Genomic DNA, 14780 nt, shown 5'->3' with positions numbered 1-14780 from the left:
AATTTAAAAAAAAAAAATCATTAAAGATGAAAAAAATCAACAAAAAGGTATTAAAAAAGCCAACCACAAACACTTGTATATTACTGATGTTACGTACTTCTCTTAAATCATTAAAAACTTTGACACAAGTAAAGATTACTACAATGTGAATAAAAACATGAATAGTTGAACTTATATGTGAATTTGACTGTTGCACAATACCTCTCTGTTTTGATAAGGTTTTTCTTGGTGATACCATTACTATATGTATATCATTGTTGGAGCATTTTGCTCAATTCTCAACATAAAAACTAGAATCTGTGGCCTCAATCGGCAAAAATCATAGAATTCACCAATAAAAGGAGAATACATAACATATTCTGGACAATATGATAGTTCACAAATCATTTATTTAAGGAAAGACTTAGAATATTTTACAAAAGGCACAAAATCATCAAACCCCATCAACACATATACTAGAACTATAGAATTATTCAAACTTATTTCTTTCCAACAACTCAAGAAAATCCATAACATGATCTCAATGCTGCTTTCCTCTGAGGGTCCTTTCTCCAGCTGAATATAAGACCCTTTAATGACAGCAAAGCATATAACAAGCATATTACTGGATGTTAACATGGTTTCTCTGAAATAATGCGACAAATGACTTCTGAAAAAATATTTGAGAAATGTATTTGCATTATTTGAACTATATAGCAACAAACCTGCATTTGTTTCAATGTTTTTAAGCATGTGACAAAGAATTTTGGCGCTTTTGGTAAAGAAATTTGGTGGAACTTAATCTATACTTTGCTATATGATCTTGAATGTAAGACATGTTTTGATGATAATCTGGAAATATCACTACCTCCACTTCAAAATATGAATGGTTATTCTTCAAGTTGTGATGATGTTCCAAAAATCATTAACATGAATAGAATTGTTATGTTAATGATGGTAAGGAATTGAAAAAAATTCGAAAGATTCATGCAAGATAAATCATGGGTTATGATGTTGATTTGATGCACACATCGCAATCAAGACAAGATACAGAGGTAATATAGTTACATGAGAGAGAGAGAGAGAGAGAGAGAGAGACGAACCAATTGGGTGATAAATTCATCCTCCAAATTTGCCTTTGTTGAACATCCTCCTTAGCTGAGCGAGCTTGATTGCTATGTTCATTGATATCCAATTGTAGTTGTTTTCGATGAACTGGAAGTATGCATACCTCCAAGACCTCTTGAAATTCAAAGTGCCACAGACCCCCAAGAACCCAACCAGGAAACCAGGTCCAATGCCAGTGTAGAACCACAAAAAATCAGTTTCATCTGCAACTTTACTCTCATCAGCATGTTTGTGATCACCATCAGATGATTTATTATCGAGGCAACTGTTTAGGAGTGGTGCACCACAAAGGCCATCGTTGCCTATATAAATGGAAGGATCATTGAGAGTTTGAAGTTGATTTCCCGTTGGTATTCGCCCTGATAAATTATTGAATGACATGTTCAAATGACTTAGGAAGGTTAAACTAGACAGACTTGGAGGAATGGGGCCAGAAAGTTTGTTTCGAGACAAATCAAGAGATTCCAATTGTGTCAAATTGCCAATATTATTAGGGATCCTTCCTTTTAGATGATTTCCAGATAAATTCAAGTTGAGCAACCCAAAAAGATCCATTAACTCTTCTGGAATCTCTCCAACAATGCCATTGTTCGAAAGGTCCATGGAGATGAGAAATTTAGCTGTCTTGGTGTATTCCAGTTCTCTTCCTTTCATTGAATCCACAATGTACTCTTCACGAGGGCGAGCCATATATCTTATGCCCTCATGATCTAGTGCAACCATGGCAGTGAAGTTGCCAAAACAACGAGGGATATTTCCCATTATGTTATTTTGTGCCAAGTTCAACAAATGCAATTTTTGGAGATGACAGAGTTGCGGAGGAATATCACCATAGAAATTATTTGATTGAAGATTGAGAAATTTAAGATTAGTTAGGTTATATCCAATCCATGGAGGGATATTATCAGTGAACACATTTTCACCTAGATCAATGGTGAAAAGATCCGTCAAATTCTGTAAGGACAAAGGAAGCTTCCCATAAAACTTATTGTTACGCAAGTGCAAGGAATTGAGAAATTGTAGGGAACCCAATGAACTTGGAATTTCACCATATAGACCATTATTCGTCAAATCTAGCACCGACAACTGATCCAACTGCCCCAAGCAAGGAGGAATTTTTCCTGATAACTGATTGTTTGAGAAATCAATAACAGTTATACGCTGTGCCTTGCACAAAGACGCTGGAATGACACCAGTCAAATGGTTATTTGAGAGAAAAAGATACTTGATGCTCGTCGCATTATCATCACTCACAGTAATAGGTCTTGAAAGCAAGTTGTTGAAGAGATCTAAGAAAAGAACATGTGAAGGAAGCGGTGTTAGTGGGTCCTCAAATCTGTTAGAACCCAATTGTAACCATTTGTCATCAGCACTATCTCTATATTTACAATTTTTAAATATTGGTACCGTTCCTTTGATCTGATTGTTGGAAAGATCCAAGTTTATAATGCCACAATAAATACTCTCAAACCAATCAGGAATGACAACTGAGATGCTTGCATTAGACATGTACAACTCTGTAACATTTTTTTGTGTTTCGAGCCATTGAGGAAATTGGGGTCCTACTTTGATGGATGACAATTCTATGACTTGGAGTTGAAAGGGAGGAACCCATTGGGAGGTCACATTCAAAACTAATGAATTTGAATCCAAGTACAATTCATTTAAACTCTTGAGTTTAGCAAAGTGAAGTTCAAATACGGTGCCAACAAATGAATTGTTCGACAAATATAGAGATTCTAGTTTTGAAAGTTGTCCAAGACTAATTGGAATGCTCCCATTCAATTGATTGTCACTAATATCTAACTCTCTCAAATATGATAGTCTTCCGAGTGATGATGGCAGCGGACCATAAAATGAATTCCATCCAATAATAAGCCTCTCTAGTTTCTTAAACTCTCCCAAATGGTTTGGCAGACCACCACTCAACTTATTGGAAGAAAGAGACAAATCTTCCAAACTATTATGGATGCAACCAAATGGACTTCCAATAGAAGTTGAAAGCTTTCCAGTGAACATGTTATTGGACAAATCCAATACACGCAAGTTGCAGAGGTTCCTCATGGATTTTGGTATTTCAAATGCAAAGGCATTCAAAGAGAGGTCAAGCTCTGTAAGTTGTGTCATATTTCCCATCTCACTTGGAATTGGACCTTGAAGTTGATTAAAATTCAACCTGAGGATGGAAAGAGAAGCAAGATTCCCAAGGCAATGGGGGATTGCACCTCTATGGCTAGTATCACTAAGATCTATATGGACAAGATTGCTCAGGTTACACAAAGAATACGACATTGAATCATTGAAGTTGTTACTTGAAAGGTCAAGGACTGTGAGAGAGGTCAACCTTCCAAGTGTATCAGGAATTGGACCAGGTAAATAATTATAGCTAAGGTTGAGATACTGCAACCTTGAAAGATTTCCCAGATTATGAGGAATCGTTGCATTGAAAATTGACCAAGAGAGGTCAAGGTATCTCAAGCTTTTCAAAGATCCTAAGGAATTAGAAATTTGCATATCGTTCATGCTCAAGTCTAGGTAATGCAAATGATTCAAATCGAGTAAGGAAGGACTTATCTGACCACCCAATTTGTTCATTTCGAAATTTGAATAATCGCTAGAGAAGGTCGAAGATGGTTTGCGAATTGGATTACGCAGATCAAGCTTCACAACATGGCCTGTTTTGCTGCTACAACCAACTCCCTTCCACGTACAACAGTCCTCTCCAACCCACGAGGATAAACGATTTGCTTCATCTGTCAGATTTCCTTTGAATTTCATAAGAGCTTCTCGCTCACTCGTTATGCAACTCACATTTGAATTTATACTACTGCAAATGAACTCAAGTCTTTCAATGAAAAAAAGAGCAAATAACATCACAAGTGCACTAGAGGTTGTGCCCATAGCTTCTGGGTGTGGAATGTAATTTTGATGCCTGTGTTGAAAGATTAGAGTTTTATAAATTGTATAAGAAGACTTGATTGTTTTGAAAAGTCTCAAGCCATGAGCAACTAGTTATACTAATAATTATTATAATATAATGTATATAATTAAAAATTATTAAAATGTGTAAATAAGAATACATTTGTGTCCAAGTCAAGTCATCAGTGGACTGCCATTCCGTCTTCTTGGGGGTAGAAACAAGGCCATTGCCTCTTCTTGGGGGTAGAAACTCTTGTCTCTTGTTTTTGGTGTGTCAGGTTTATATTGGACAAAGAGGAATGATAGAATTATCAAATAATTTTTCAAAAAAATATCAAATACTCAGATAAAGTGTCAGATAAAGAGTGAGATAGTGATACTAAAAAAAATACATTTATATCAGTTACATATGGCGGTGTTTGGAAAGTTTGGTTTTTGATTTTTTTTAGTTTTTTTTATTAAAAGATAAATTGATTATAAAATCAAAAAAAATAAATTTAAACAAAATATTACATCAAATCTCATAATTATTTTATTTTTTCTCTCATAAACATCACATCCAACCACAAAAAAATTCAACTATCTTCTCAAACACAAAAAAAATTTCTCTAATAATACCGTACAACTAAAAAAATCTACAAAAAAATCTACTTCCCAAACACCCACAACATTGTACAAGTTTGTACAAAAAAAATTTGCAAATAAATTTAATGGTGTTAGTGTTATAAATTAATCTAAAATCATGTGAGAAGTATATGGTTATTTTTTAAAAGAGACAGTTAGATCATCTTCAACGGTGAACCAAACTTGACATCAAATTTAAATTTTGGTGAAAAAATCGCTCCGTCATCAGTGGACTGCCATTCCGTCTTCTTCTTGTGGGTAGAAACAAGGCCAGTCCGGCTTGTTGGGGGTAGAAACTCGTCTCTAGTCTTTGGTGTGTCAGGTTCATATTGGACAAAGAGTAATGATAGAATTATCAAATAATTTATTAAATATTCAGATAAAGTGTGAGATAGTGATACCCAAAAAATACTCCTTCCGCCTCAAAATATTAGTCCCATATTTTATTTTTTATTATCTCAAAATATTAGTCCCTTTTCAAAAATCAAGTAAAAAAATAATATAAATTTTCTATTTTGCCCTTCTTTTAAATTCATTAACAACATAAAAAGTACAATTATGACGTTGATATTCTCCAAAAAAATGTACTATTAAAGGGTAATTTTAGAAAATCAATTTTTTTAAAGTGTAATAATTGTATTACCAAAAAAAATTAAATTCTCCAAAAAAAATTATTATTTTGGGACGTAAGGAGTACATTTATATCAATTACATATTGTACAAGTTTGTACAAGTGTTTTTTGCAAGTAAATTTAATGGTGTTAGTGTTACAAATTAATCTAAAATCATGTGAGAAGTATACAGTTATTTTTAAAAGAGACAAAGTGAGTCAAACGAGAAAGATTATATATAAGGGGCCTCTATTTTAGTGGGGTTTTAGGGGGGTCTTGGCTTGTTAAGTTGGGGGGATTGTTAAGATATGAGTATAATATTTTGTATATTTTGTAGAATCGTTATGAGTTTTTATAGTGTTAATACAAATTATTGTAATTATGTTACGAATGGATGCCCCATAAAAGAAGTTTTAGTTACAAATTATTACGGTTATATAACAAATTAATATGACAATTTTATGAATATTAAAATATTACATACTATTATCGTGAAAAAGTTACTTAACTATTGTGATTTTGTTATCAATCATTGTAGTATAGTTTTGAAAAGGCATACTATATGCATTTATAAGAGTGTACCATAGTTATGCTCGTTTTATTTTCTAAAAAAAAAAAAAACCATCAAATTATTTTCATCTTTCATTTATTAGTATATGATAATTTCAAAATTTTGGGTACGTATCTGGGGTGTTTTGGGAAGATAGTTAAAAATTAGCTTTTTTTAACTTTTTTGACTTTTTTTCACTGTTTCATGTGAGAGGTGATGTGACCTAAAATGAGTTAAAAGCTGGTTTTTAGCTTTTTTGGCTTGTTGCCAAAACAACCCATAATTCATTACCATTCATTTACTGGATGAATTGTGTGATATTATTTCTCATTTGTATTTTTCTAATGGTAAATTATTAAAATTTAAGTTCATGGAATATAATTTTGTAATTATTTTTAGCTTTCTTTAATAATGATTTGTTTATTTTAGTCGTCTAAATTAGACTTGATCTAACTTGGGAAATTTTATTTCCATACACTACTTCCTCTCTTTCCACATCTTTTCTCAATACACACATTAAATAAATATAAATTATCAACTTTCACTCAATACACATCCTACCATACCAAAAATACCCTTACCATCATCATCCTCCAAACCCTAACCCTAACAAGCCACCATTGTTGTTGCCGGTTGGGGAGGCACCTCTTCCCCTCCCTTTCACTTCCAGTCGCTACCCCGACCCCTCCCTCCACCCGTCGGCGCCACTTCCACGACCTCCATCGCTCAAATCAATCTTGGTCTTTATTGATGTTCATCTTTGTATTTGTGTTGTTTGATTTTCATCAATAAAGATTTTTTTTTGCTGTTTCAAAAAAAAGGGGTGCAAGACACAGAGGGGATTCGTCAACTAAAGTTTTTCCATTTCATTCTATTTTTTTATTTTATTTTATTTTATTTTATCATTTTTACTTTATTTTTCTTCGTATTTTAACTATAATTGAACAAAATATCCTTTTACAACAAATATTTGGGTCATCACACACAAATTAAGATCATCATAAAAAAAGAAAGATTTTGAAGAAGTGTCCAGTACAAAGCATGCAATTAATTAATTTACTAAATTTAAGGTCGTGCTCAAGAATATATGCTCGCATTGGTCCAAGACAGACAACTTCTTCATCATTGAGAACACTAGATTTGCTCTGCTGCCACTCTTTAACATTGATTTCCATATAAGAAACATCACTTTTAGATAACAGATAAATATTAAAGTTATAGGTTGAAATTTAATAAGAAAAAAAAAATGAGTGAAATGTAAATGGGATTTGTAGTTTTAATATTTTTTCTGTATATTTATTCTGGATATGTAACATTACTGGTGGATCAATGAAGAGAGGGAGGCCAGAGATAAGAAACACATTTCTGGTTGAGGATGGATGAAGAAAGCACCAACATGATAATGATGATAACGACAAATGATTTGGGTTTGGCGGCGGGGAGAGACGAAGGCGAAGGAAGATCACAGTGGTGGGCAATGAAGGTGGAGGGAGATCGCAGTGGTGCGCCAATCTTTTTCTCAGGCAAAGAGGGGTCGCAATGGTGGAGAAGAGGTGACGGGAAGAGTGGAGGGGAGAGGCAGCAGCCATGGATGGTGATGGTGATGGTGATGGTGGAAATTGATGGTTTGAAAGAGTTAGAGTTAGAGTTAGAGTTAGAGTTAGAGTTTTGGGAAAGGGATATTTTGGTAATTTAATTTTAAGACAAAAATGTAATACAAAAAAAATCATTAAGTGTGTGGAAAGAGAGGAAGTAGTGTGTGGAAATAGAATTACCCAACTTATTAGACTTATTTAATACTTTACTTTTGACTCCTCTAATAATATAATGCCGACTCTGGCCCTAATTATAAAAAAGAGCAAATAACATCACAAGAGCACTAGAGGTTGTGCCTATAGCTTGAGTGTGGAATGTAATTTGATGCTAATGTTGAAAGATTAGCTCTATTTGGTAGAGCTTTTTAACTTTAATTTCACTCATTGGTTTGAATGTGGTGTTTGGTTACAGTTTTTAAAACTGATTCCACACTCACTTTTGCAAACACATCTACTTGGTCATCCTCTCGAATGTTCCTCCGAACGTCTGGTCGGTCGTCCGGCCAGTTGACCGGAACAGTGTTCGTTTTTTTTATATTTATTTTGCACCTGTTATTTTTATATTTTAAATAAAAAATATTTTCAAAATTTTAAATTTTTTTTTTATGAGCTTTGAATAGAATTTTAGATTGTGTGTTTGGTTATAAATTGTAAGTTTTTGAATCAAATATCATATGTATATCAAAATTTCAAACTTAATTCAAAACTCATAACCAAACAAATTTTTCACATTTAAATCATAATTTTAAAACTCACAAATTCAAAATACAATTCTATTCTCAAATCATAATTCTAAAACTCTACCAAACACTACTTAGAGTTTTATAAACTGTATAATAGCTTGTTTGGGAAGAACATTGGGGCTAAAATAGCCATATAAAACAAAATAGGCTATTTTAGCCAAATAGGATAAAATGTCGCATCCAATTCATAATTATTTTATTTTTCTCTCAAAAAAGTTAAAAAGTCTATCCCAAATGAGACTTTTTAACCCCAAGCTAAAATAATTAAAAAAGCTAAAAGTTAAAAGCCAACTCACATCTCAAATGAGCTCTAAGAAAACTAGATGGTTTTGAAAAATATCGAGTCACGAGCACCTAGTTATTATTATTATATAATGTATATAATTAAAAATTATTAAAATATGTAAATATGAATACATTTACAGAAATAATTGAGACCACTAAAAAACACACTACTAACAGTTCTAATGAGCTGAAAAATATTAAAAAAAAACAAAAAAACAAAAGAATCAACCAACACATCAAGAATAAGCCACCTCATTAGTACTTCCTTAACGCCCTCTTTTTAGTACTCTCAAGCATTAATCATACATTTATGTCCAAGTCAAGTCATCATTCTGTCTTCTTGGGGTAGAAACTTTTGTCCCTAGTCTTTGTTGTGTTAGGTTCATATAGGAGAAAGAGCAATGATAGAATTATCAAATAATTATTATTATATAATGTATATAATTAAAAATTATTAAAATATGTAAATAAGAATACATTTATGTCCAAGTCAAGTCATCATTCCACCTTCTTGGGTAAACTATCCTCTTTACGCTGTGTTTGGTTGGAGGATTTGAGGAGGAATTTAGAAAAGGAAAGAAAAAAATTAGGTGAAATGTGAATAAAATATACTTACATTTCATCTAATTTCACACACATTTTCTCTTTCCTTTTCCAAATCCCTCTCAAAATCCTCCAACTAAACACAGCATTAGTCTTTGGTGTGTCAGGTTCATATTAGAGAAAGAGCAATGATAGAATTATCAAATAATTATTATTATTATATAATGTATATAATTAAAAATTAAATAAGAATACATTTATGTCCAAGTCAAGTCATCATTCCGTCTTCTTGCGGGTAGGAACTCTTGTCTCTATAGTCTTTGGTGTGTCAGGTTCATATTGGAGAAAGAGCACTGATAGAATTATCAAAAAATTATTATTTAATATAATGTTTATAATTAAAAATTATTAAAATATGAAAATAAGAATACATTTATGTCCAAGTCAAGTCATCATTACTTTTCTTGGGGGTAGAAACTCTTGGCTCTAGTCTTTGGGGTGTCAAGTTCATAGGGGAGAAAGAGCAATGATAGAATTATCAAATAATTTCTCAAAAAAAATTACCAAATATTCACATAAGAAAAATGCTTTGGACCTCTAAATTGTGAGTTCTAGAAGAGCTCTAACCTATGGGTCCCAGTGTGTGATTAAATGTTTTGACCTTTGTTTTGTTTTGTTTTTTTTTTTTAGGCTGCCACGTCACTAGCGCTCTTATTAGAGCTCTATTATTAGAGCTCTTAATCACCACTGATTCACATAAAGGTGTGAGATAGTGATACCAAAACAAAAACATTTATATCGGTTACATATTGTACAAGTTTGTACAAGTGTTTTTTTACAAGTAAATTTAATGGTGTTAGTGTTACAAATTAATCTAAAATCATATGAGGAGTATATGATTATTTTTAAAAGAGACGGTTAGAGTGAGTTAAACGAGAATGAGATAAAATATTATATATAAAGAGGCTCTATTTTAGTGGAATTTTAGAAGGTCCTAGCCTGTTAAGTTGGTGAGATTGCTAAGATATGGGTATAATATTTTGTAGAATCATTATGAGTTTTTATAGTGTTAATACAAATTATTATAATTATGTTACGAAGGGATGCCCCATAAAAGAAGTTTTAGTTACAAATTATTATGGTTATGTAACAAACTAATATGAAAAAGTTATTTAACTATTGTGATTTTGTTATCAATCATTATTTTGTAGTTTTGAAAAGGCATACCGTATGCATTTTTAAGAGTGTACCATAGTTGTGCTCGTTTTATTTCCTAAAAAAAAGCCATCAAAGTATTTTCATCTTTCATTTATTAGTATATGATAATTTCAAAATTTTGTGTACGTATCTATAATTCATTACCATTCATTTACTGGATGAATTGTGTGATATTATTTTGCATTTTTTTAGTGATAAATTATTGAAATTTAAGTTCATGAAATACATTTTTGTAATTATTTGTAACTTTTTTTTTAATAGTGATTTGTTCATTTTAATCGTCTAAATTATACTTTATCTAACTTCTTAGACTTATTTAATACTTTACTTTTGACTCCTCTAGTGTAATCCTGACTATGCCCCCAATTTAATGGTTCATCTTGAATGTCGAAAAACTTAGAAACGGCTTAACTTGTGCACTACAATTTTAAACATCAACTTCATGAAACCGTATAAGATGACTTGATGGCTTCAAAAAGTTTAAGTCACGCACACCTAAGTTAATTAATGGGTTGGGTTTGTGTTCCATGGATGTTTTAATAATATAAATTGTTCGCTTTATTGGGTTTTTACATTTCTAGTTTTACCCTTTAAAATTGTGTTCAATTACATAAACAAAACACAATTCATATTTTCTCTTTGTTGTACTTGCAGTTATGGTTAATAATGTATGTCTCCTTTGTCCAAAATTCCAATAGGAATTATATATATATATATATTTATTTCTTTGTAATCGGACACAATTTTAAAAGGTAAACTAACAATATAAATTAAATTATTTAATATTATCAACATTTTTTGTTATTTTTTACAATAAAGTAACAGAAAAAAGAATTTATAATAAAAAACCAATTATAAAGCACAAATAAATAATTAAATAAATAAAACAAAAATGGAGAAAACCAAGACTCAGATTGATAACAAAAAGAAGAAAAAAGATTGGGAGCTCTAAATTAAGAGTTCTAATAACTTTAATTGGTGTGTGGGTTCCATATGATGTGATGTTTTGGTTTTGTTTTTTTGTTTTATTTTTCACATCATTCGTGCTCTTTTAGAGCTCCAAAATTAGAGGAATGTATCATTTCTGCAAAATGAAAATATGAAATAATTGTACTTGGAAACTTACAATACAAAAAAGTTTGAGAGCTCTAAATCAAGAGTTGTAAGGGAGCTCTAATAGATGGATCTCACCCATTAACGTGATATTTTGGCCTTTATTTATTTATTTTTTTCACTACCAGCTTTAACTACCGCTTGCAATAAATCATACAGATAGCTTTCCCTGACCAATGTTTATTAGAGAAGCCCCATAGGGTGGTCATATTTGGTCTTTTACGTGTTCAATTTGGTATACTGTGGTCAACTTCTGCACCGACCAGCAAACCCCAGGTTCCAATCACTTAGTTGGACTGCAATGTTAAATACGCGTGCAACCTGGACTGCGTTAAATTTATTGTACTGCAATGTTAAATACGCATGGAACTTGATCTGCGTTAAATTTATTGTAGTGACTGATGCATAATGTCTTTAGCATGTAGGAAGGTCTTTATGACATTTTTGGATTAATATTCGTTCATCTTGGTTTTAGTGTTTTATTTATTTATTTTGGCTTTTGAACAGCTTAAAAAAATTATTTTCATATTAAATTTAATATGTGGAGCATAATAATAATTTTCCCCATATTTTACATTCTGAAAATTCATGAAGAACTAAGAACTAAGGTAAGAGACTACATACATGTTCTTAGACAAAATCAACCAAGTAGATGGGAGAAGCTAGTGCCTGTGGCAATTGACAAATCTTTTGATATGTAATATTTGGTCTTCTCTTAATTTTTATTTTTATTTTTCTGGCTCTTGGACAATTGAAGTTAATTGACTATAAACACAACATGACTGAGAATGATTCACCATTGAAAAGTGATTACCTGTATCTACTTACTGCTGTCTACCTTGCTGCTTTTCATAAATCATTGTAATTATATTCTTTTTTCTCAAAATGTTTTTTGGTTGGAGAATTCTTTGAAATATGATCTGTTTATTTCTTTTCCTTTCGTTACACAACTAGCATGTTAAGATTTGCACTTTTATGAGTGTATTTTGTTTCTTTAATCCACTTGGTTGTCTTAATTAAAAGTGAAAATCTTAGTGTGTAACTGTTCTTTTTCTTTCTTTTTTTTTCTGTCCAGATTTCTATGAACAAGAAGAACAAGAAAAAAGGCTACAAAGAGAAATTGGAAGAGCTGCTTGTATCGTTGATTGCATCATTATTTGGTAAGGACAATTGGTTATTGACCCTTTATGTAGCTAGCTTGTTGGATTATGTAATTTTACAAGGAATTGTAGTTTGAATAGAATTTTTTAAAGCCTAAAACTAAAGATGGTTTTGCCAAATTTGTCTCAAATAAATTGTTTGGTGCTATTGTTTTCAGCAGGATCTTATTTGGTAGATTTATTTCAAAATATTCATCGCTTGAAGCTATTATTGTGCTATTTATAAAATATCATTGAAAATTATTTGTGACGGTAACAAGATGGTCGCTAATACATTGTAGGTATTTTTTTTTTACATTTTTCTAACGACAAAACATTAGTCGCCATAATTAGGTTAGGCGGCCGCAAATAGTATTTGTCGTCCCCACATTCACGACCCCCATTTGCCATCTCGTGGGTAGTCAAAAAAGGTCTTTTGTGATTGTATTTCTATTATTTGTGACAGCATGTAACGGTCGCAAAAAATGCTTTTTATAGTAGTGATAGAAAAACTTTTAACAAAATATCTAGTTATTCAAAGAACCATATAGCATCATCACAACCAAATCATGTTTAATTCAACTCATTATATTACTTTAAAAGAAAAAGTAAGAATACACAGTTTCTACAAATTTGATAAATTCAACAGTGGGGGTAAATATACCACGAAGTCCCTAAAGAGAGACCCATTATATATGTATACATAGGTTTACATCAAAAAATATCCCTACTTTTGCTGGCTATTAATGCGGCAGGAAATAGGCACCCAAAATCATCCATTTTTTCACTTTTTACCGACTACAATACGTCAAGACTAGTGGACATCCAAAAATATTTTCCCATATTTGTCCAGCGATAAGCTCTAGACATGGCAATTGGGCACCTGACTTCCCTGCGCAGGTACCAACTATACACAACACTTTTCCAAAACCGACCCTTTACCCGGACTCACATGCTATTTACCTCCCCCTTATAATCTTTTCAAAGTTTCAAAGTATTCATACATTCATTAACATAAAAGTAGTCTTTCACCATCCAAGCAATTATGGCAAATATAAAGTGACAATATCCAACATCTTAAGAACATTCCAAGTTCACAATTCCATTCAAATACCACTTTAATATTAAAAGCCAATCATCAATTTAAAGAATTAAGGATCAATTTCATTTTCATTTCATTATTTCTAAAACTTCAAATTTAGGGCTTTTTTTTTTATAATTTTTTTTTTAGAATTTGGGCCTTTAGCCCCTCCAACATATATAATATCAATCTTCATAAAAAAACTTCCATAATCCATGGCTAAAAGTAGAAATCCTAAGAAAATTGTAGAAAAAATACTATTTTTGTAAAAAAATTCAATTTATAAACTTAATTATTCATCAACTCATCAATGTCATCGCAATACCACATAAACATCTTCAAATCAAAGAGATACAAGATTAAAGTAGTCATACCTCAAGAATCAAGACAAAGAAGCTAGGTTTTTGAGGAACTCTTTGAAGAATCCTAATCCAATCAGTAGAATCCAAGATTTCCAAGTAAACTTCACTTTTTGCAAGAGCTTTTAGCTTGAATCTTAGTGTAATGAGAGATTTCTAGAGAGAAATAGCTAGGGTTTTCGGAGCTAGAGGGAGAGGAAAGAAGAGAAAAGAAAAAGTATAGAAAATTAATCTAAAAGATACTTTTTAAGTGGCTGATATCGTGTAAACTGCTTGGGCGGTATTTTCACCGCTCAAGCGGTAAATGAAACCTCTCAGTTCTCTGTCTACTAAATGAGATACTGGGAACCCCCTCATCTTTGCTCGAGTGACCACTTGCTCGCTTGAGTAGTCCTTCGACTTGCAAGACAAACTACTGGAAGCACCGCTCGAGCAGTTACCTAAAACAAATTGTCACAATTTCACTTTTCAAATCCATCAATCTAAATATTTTGCAAAATTATAAAATTTAGATAGCTATCATTTAATGAAAAAATTAGACCCTCCTTATCTGTATTGCAAACTTAACGATTATAAAAACTATCTAATTGAATTTAATAATACGTTTTGCTAGAAAATTTTGTTTTTAACAATAAGCAAATTTCAATAATACCATTGTGATTATATATTTTAACTCAAATTCTCAATGCAAAAATAGTTGCATTTTTGTTTGTCAAACATAAATTTAAATGACCAAAAATTGTGGTGTCCATGATTAGTAGTGGTGGAGGTAATATGATGGAAATTATTGCAATTTATCAAGAAAACATGAAAATAGTGATGATACAATTACTTTTTTTATACTCATACAAATGCAAACAAAAACCATGTCACCAAATATTTACTATTGTAGT

General features: G+C 31.6%; 2 protein-coding genes across 3 annotated transcripts in view; one reads left to right on the top strand and one right to left on the bottom strand.

Moving 5' to 3' along the window:
* The window catches only part of LOC114267704 (geranylgeranyl transferase type-2 subunit alpha 1), a 29731-nt gene extending 17103 nt beyond the window's left edge, over positions 1–12628 (top strand). The window contains exon 8 of one of the 2 annotated variants that reach the window (XR_014343888.1): positions 12384–12468. Coding sequence is in view for 1 of the 2 variants with exons in the window: in XM_082893893.1 (XP_082750019.1) it covers positions 12384–12393 (10 nt within the window). In the remaining variant the exon portion in view is untranslated. Of the gene's footprint in view, positions 1–12383 lie in introns of both variants that reach the window. The other variant, XM_082893893.1, reaches the window with a different exon arrangement.
* LOC114267703 (receptor-like protein EIX1) lies at positions 434–4075 on the bottom strand. The gene is made up of 2 exons (XM_028208766.2): positions 1083–4075; positions 434–569 (listed from the first exon to the last, which is right to left on the bottom strand). The coding sequence occupies exon 1, from the start codon at positions 4006–4008 to the stop codon at positions 1099–1101; it is 2910 nt and encodes a 969-aa protein (XP_028064567.1). The 5' UTR covers positions 4009–4075; the 3' UTR covers positions 434–569; positions 1083–1098.
* Positions 12629–14780: the final 2152 nt, after the last annotated feature.

The sequence above is a fragment of the Camellia sinensis genome, chromosome 11 (assembly GCF_055761805.1).
Source record: "Camellia sinensis isolate YWXY chromosome 11, ASM5576180v1, whole genome shotgun sequence".
Taxonomy (NCBI): Eukaryota; Viridiplantae; Streptophyta; class Magnoliopsida; order Ericales; family Theaceae; genus Camellia; species Camellia sinensis.
The sequence above is the reverse complement of the archived record's forward strand: the minus strand, read 5'-3'. Positions and strand labels throughout refer to the sequence as shown.

Coding starts and splice junctions, on each gene's coding strand:
- LOC114267703 (XM_028208766.2), bottom strand. CDS start 4,008: ATGGGCACAACCTCTAGTGCACTTGTGATGTTATTTGCTCTTTTTTTC.